The 5,961-nt window shown below is 38.4% G+C and overlaps 1 protein-coding gene across 2 annotated transcripts; it reads left to right on the forward strand.

The window, feature by feature from the left end:
• Positions 1-1,958: 1,958 nt before the first annotated feature.
• On the forward strand, positions 1,959-4,307 carry LOC115128924 (uncharacterized). 2 transcript variants are annotated; one of them, XM_029659062.2, is made up of 3 exons: positions 1,959-2,057; positions 2,455-2,603; positions 3,323-4,307. In XM_029659062.2, exons 1-3 carry the CDS (start codon positions 2,000-2,002, stop codon positions 3,797-3,799), a joined length of 684 nt encoding a protein of 227 aa, XP_029514922.1. In that variant the 5' UTR covers positions 1,959-1,999; the 3' UTR covers positions 3,800-4,307. The 2 variants fall into 2 exon arrangements, with proteins under 2 accessions (XP_029514922.1, XP_029514923.1); XM_029659063.2 differs by having other exon boundaries at positions 3,326-4,307.
• Positions 4,308-5,961: the final 1,654 nt, after the last annotated feature.

Raw genomic sequence — 5,961 nt, forward strand, 5'->3', positions numbered from 1 at the left:
TATTTTGAATCCCAGCCCCCATCCCCGCAGGAGGCCTTTAGCCTTCTGTTAGGCCGTCATTGTAAATAAGAGTTTGTTCTTAACTAACTTGCCTGGTTAAATAACATAACAAACAAAATTGATGTTGTTCTCTAAAGCGCATAAAAATAACATTGATGATTTAACCATATGTACTTTGGATGGTGTCCGTACTAATTGTGTCCCTGCTTACAAATATTCGGGAATCTGGATAGATGAAAACTGTCTTTTAAAAAGCATATTGATAAGTTAGTAAAGAAGCTGGGAATATAAATGGCCTTCTTCTATTGAAATAGGTCCTGCCTCTCGCTAAATGGTAGAAAGCAGATTATTCAGTTGACGTTCCTATCAGTGCTAGACTATGGCGAAATCATCTATACGAATACATCTCCCACCCCATTAAAGCCGGTAGATGCAGTTTATCACAGCACACTGCACTTTATTACGGGCGACAATTTTAGTACTCAGTGCATTCTCTACCAGAAAGTTGGTTGGCCCTCTTTGATGTCAACTAGGTTGATACATTGCTATGTTTTCATGTATAAATCCCTTTTACAAAAAGTCCTACTGTATCTAACATCATTACTAAACTTTAGACATTCGAGTCACCACCCCAGGTCTCACGGATGGCTAACTCTGGACATTCCTTTGGTCTCTACTGAGTTAGGTAAATCAGCTTTTCGTTTTCTTACACCTTATTTGTGGAACAATCTTCAAAATGTTGTTAAATTTGATGTTCTTTGGTGCCAATAAGGCAATTCAGAAAGCTCATTGAGGACCTTATTACTGATGAATGTGTTTTGATTACCATTTCTTTCTTTCTGCTTGCATTCTATATTTTGATGTCTCTATTTGATGTAATTCAGGGCTAATCTGTAAAAGAGACCTTGGACTGTCACGTTCTGACCTTAGTTCTTTTATGTCTTTGTTTTTGTATGGTCAGGGCGTGGGTTGTGTGGGTTGTCTATGTTCCTTTTTCTGTGTGGTGTTTTTGTGTTTGGCCTGGTATGGTTCTCAATCAGAGGCAGGTGTCGTTAGTTGTCTCTGATTGAGAATCATACTTAGGTAGCCTTTTCCCACCTGTGTGGGAATATTTTATATATTTTCTGTTCAGTGTTTTTTTCAGCACCATTCAGGACTGTTCGGTTATCGTTTTATTGTTTTGTTTCAGTGTTCAATTACTTTATTAAAGAATATGGACACTTAACACACTGCGCATTGGTCCTCCTCTTCTTCCACCTACGACGAACGTTACATGGTCTCAGTAAAATAAAGGTTAAATAAACAATTTAAAACGACATCATATGATACCCAAACTGAACAGATTGCCACACTGCATGAACTTCTTTTAAAACTTCACAACCACTTACTCTAGGAGGCGACAGCACTACTACAATGAATTGTGTCAGAGTGGGTTGACCTCTTGTGACTGGTATAAAACAAATGACCTCACATATGCATAGGATATTATATGAATTTGTTAGCACAGCTTTTACAGTACACTACCTCAACTCAAAGATTGTAATCCGTTGACAGTTATACTGTTTGTAAATGTATGGCAGTTAACCCACTGTTCATAGGCCGTCATTGAAAAGAAGGATTTGTTCTTAACTGACCTGCCTAGTTTTAAAAAAAGGTTAAAAAATAAATAAATAATAATCAAATAGAAAATATACAAATGAATATACCTGCAATGCTGTAATATATACTGTAGATACATCTGGTATCTGTGAACCCTGTGGGAGTGAGCTCAGACTATAGACAAGGGTGAACATACACATACATTTAGATTTGGTTAATAAAAAAAGCAATTCAGGTCTGAAAAACAAATCTGGGAAATGCAGTTGCTTCACAAAGAAAGAGCTGAGCACGTCATTTCCTCCAATGACAAATGCGTGGTTTCAGTCTTTTAAAACGTTTTTCAGGGGAGTGATCATGACTAGTCTGTGTCTAACACTTGGCCTGTGTGATTGTATGGGAAATGAGTGGTCATGTAAAGAATATGTGTCCTCAGCTGACCATATCACAAGCAGCAAGAAGTAAGTAAAATTACATTATAAAACCATTATTGCTATATTTCATATACAGTGAATAACTATTTATTCAACCATGTGGATACTGTACTCTACTTGCTGAAATGGCACATCAATGTGCCGACATTAAATGAATGATGATGTGCAAATGTTGAATAATGATTTTTTTTGTGTGTGTATGAATGATTGTACTCATATGCATAGGTACAACTAAGTATGTGTCGTCTCAACTTTTATTGTGTCCTTTACTCATTATATAGACATTTTAAATACTGTAACTGTTACCACAGCTACTTATCGCAATACATTTCATACTTCTATTTTAGATTGTCATGCAACTATGCTAAAGTCTGTGATATAGGTGTTAGTGTCGTGATTTTAATTGTCTCACCTTGCTCCTCAGCATTGCTCTCTCTGTTACTGGTTGCTGCCATTGATTCAGTGAGTGCTGGAGTAGTATGTAGGAAGCAACCGTGTGGGAGTTCCCTACAAAGAAGTTTGAAGCTAACCAAACTCATACACAAGGAATCTGTGGACCTCTTAAAAACATACGTAAGTCAAGGCATAATATTTGTCCAGTATTTTAACTGGGTAGTTTGAGACTTGAATGCTGATTGCCTGACAGCCGTGGTATATCAGACTGTATACCACGGAAATGACAAAACATGTATTTTTACTGTTCTAATTACGTTGGTAACCAGTTTGAATGCTGATTGGCTGATTGGCTTAATTATAGCCTCGGGTGACATGTACAGTTGAAGTCGGAAGTTTACATACACTTAGGTTGGAGTTATTAAAACTCGTTTTTCAACCACTCCACAAATTTCTTGTTAGCAAACTATAGTTTTGGCAAGTCGTTTGGGACATCTAATTTGTGCAAGACACAAGTGTATGTAAACTTCTAACCCACTGGGAATGTGATGAAAGAAATAAAAGCTGATATAAATCATTCTCTCTGCTATCATTCTGACATTCTGACACATTCTTAAAATAAAGTGGTGATCCTAACTGACCTAAGACAGGGAATTTTTACTTGGATCAAATGTCAGGAATTGTGAAAAACTGAGTTTGAATGTATTTGGCTAAGGTGTATGTAAACTTCCGACTTCAACTGTATATTATGGAATCATCCACAGTCTAATGGGAAATGTAAAACTACTTTTAAGCTATTTTATGGCCAAATCATAATGGATTATAGGCTACCTGTTGGAGTTTGTAAAAGGGCTTCCAAGAACTTCCAGTAATTTGATGTTTTTTTCATTGATCTCCAGAAGCTCAGTCAAGGAGACATGTCAGAGCTGTTCTGCCAGATGTCAATCAACAACGTTCCTGACCCAAACATCTCTGGCCTTGACCCCTCAGAGCGGATGTTGAGCATCTACTCCCACTGTACGGCTTTCCTACCACACCTGAAGAGGGTCACTGAGCAACAGACAGACTTACAGCCACCATCCAGCTCACTGCTGAGCAAACTCTCTACTGCCCATAACCGCACCAATGGTCTAGCCAACCAAATAAACTGCATTTACCAAACCCTCTTTCCAAACCTGCCCATCCCACCTGAACCTGTAGACGGACCGACTTCAGTACCCCCCTCCCAGAACGTGTTCCAGCAGAAGGTCTATGGCTGTGTGGTTCTTAAGCGATTCAAGGAGTTCCTGTCACGGGTCACACGTGAACTAAGGACCCTAAAGAACCAAGTGTGCACTAGGAGGACAACATTTGCAGACACAAATGCACTGTTCTGAGGCTGACCTTCTATTTATTTTATTTATTATTTATTGTACACTTGAAGGTATGGAGGCTTATTGCTGCCACTGAAAGAAAAAATGGCCGGCCAATATTTTTCAGTGGCAGCAATAATCCCCTGTGCATACCACGTCATTTGAACGTCGTCGTTTGTGTAAAGTTGGTTGAGATGTTAACCAATGAGATTTCAATCTTCATTCTTCCACTCAAAAAGACAGCCAGAATTCTGTTGTATTCCCAATGTGTTATCGATATGCTTTCCACCATCTAAAAGAGCAACCAAATTCCATTGAAAAACAATGTCAGATTTTTTTTGTTTTTTGTAAATGTATTATCGCTGCACTTTCAACCATTATATAGCACAACAAAGTTCAAATGGGAATAAAATGTCAGATATTTTGTATTTATGCAACAACTTAATGTGTTATCACTGTGCTTCATCTAATAGCGCAACCAAATGAAGTGTTTTGCAGCTGAGATTACATTAAAAGTACATAGTGCAAGCAATCAATGCTGTTGGAGATTTTGTGCAGATTCAAATAGCAATTGTGAAGATCTCCACTGACCTGGGACCTTTTGCATACTATCTTGAACATGAATGCTTTCGATGATTATAGAAGACATTTATGGTTACAGTAACCTCAATGTGGCAGTGGATGTGTTGCTCATTTTAAGTTTGTATAAATACTGATACATTCATTTGTAAGACAGCCTTAAATTATAAAGTATTGCCAGTTGTAAGTGACGCAACCAAATATCAACATTTGAAGGAAATGTATCTTCTGCTTGGATAGTTCCACCTGTTCCACTGACTTATTCTAGCTTTAATTCCAGTTTGTCTACAAATTCATAATTTATACACTATTCAAGAGTTTTTCTGTATTTTTTTCAAACTATTTTCTACATTGTAGAATAATAGTGAAGACATCAAAACTATGAAATAACACATATGGAATCATGTAGTAACCAAATAAGTGTTAAATAAATCAAAATACATTTTATATTTGAGATTTTTCAAATAGCCACCCTTCGCATTGATGACAGCTTTGCATACTCTTGGCATTCGCAAAACCAGCTTCATGAGGTAGTCACCTGGAATGCATTTCAATTAACAGGTGTGCCTTGTTAAAAGTTAATTTGTGGAATTTCTTTCCTTAATGTGTTTGAGCCAATTAGTTGTGTTGTGACAATGTAGGGTGGTATACAGAAGATAGCCCTATTTGGTAAAAGACCAAGTCAATATTATGGAAAGAACAGCTCAAATATGCAAAGAGAAACGACAGTCCATCATTACTTTAAGACATGAAGGTCAGTCAATCTGGCAAATTTCAAGTGCAGTCGCAAAAACCATCAAGCTCGGTGATGAAACTGGCTCTCATGAGGACAGCCACAAGAATAAAAGACCAAGAGTTACCTCTGCTGCAGAGGATACGTTCATTAGAGTTACCAGCCTCAGAAATTGCAGCCCAAATAAATGCTTCATAGAGTTCAAGTAACAGACACTTCTTAACATCAACTGTTCAGAGGAGATTGTGTGAATCAGGCCTTCATGGTCGAATTGCTGCAAAGAAACCACTACTAAAGGACACCAATAAGAAGAAGAGACTTGCTTGGGCCAAGAAACACCAGCAAAGGACATTAGACCGGTGGCAATTTGTCCTTTGGTCTGGAGTCCAAATTTGAGATTTTTGTTTCCAATCGCCATGTCTTGTGAGATGCAGTGTGGGTGAAAGGATGATCTCCACATGTGTATTTCTCACCGTAAAGCATAGAGGAGGTGTTATGGTGTGGATTGCTTTGCTGGTGACACTGTCTGTGATTTATTTAGAATTCAAGGCATTCTGCAGCGATACGCCATCCCATCTGGTTTGGGCTTGGTGGGACTATCATTTGTTTTTCAACAGGACAATAATCCAACACACCCCCAGGCTGTGTAAGGGCTATTTTACCAAGGAGTGTGACGGAGTGCTGCATCAGATGACCTGGCCTCCACAATCCCCCGACCTCAACCAAATTTATATGGTTTGGGATGAGTCAGACCACAGAAAAGCAGCAAGCAAGTGCTCAGCATATGTGGGAACTCCTTCAAGACAGTGGGAAAATAATTCCAGGTAAAGCCGGTTGAGATAATGCCAAGAGTGTGCCAAGCTGTCATCAAGGC

The sequence above is a fragment of the Oncorhynchus nerka genome, linkage group LG4 (genome assembly GCF_034236695.1).
Source record: "Oncorhynchus nerka isolate Pitt River linkage group LG4, Oner_Uvic_2.0, whole genome shotgun sequence".
NCBI lineage: Eukaryota > Metazoa > Chordata > Actinopteri > Salmoniformes > Salmonidae > Oncorhynchus > Oncorhynchus nerka.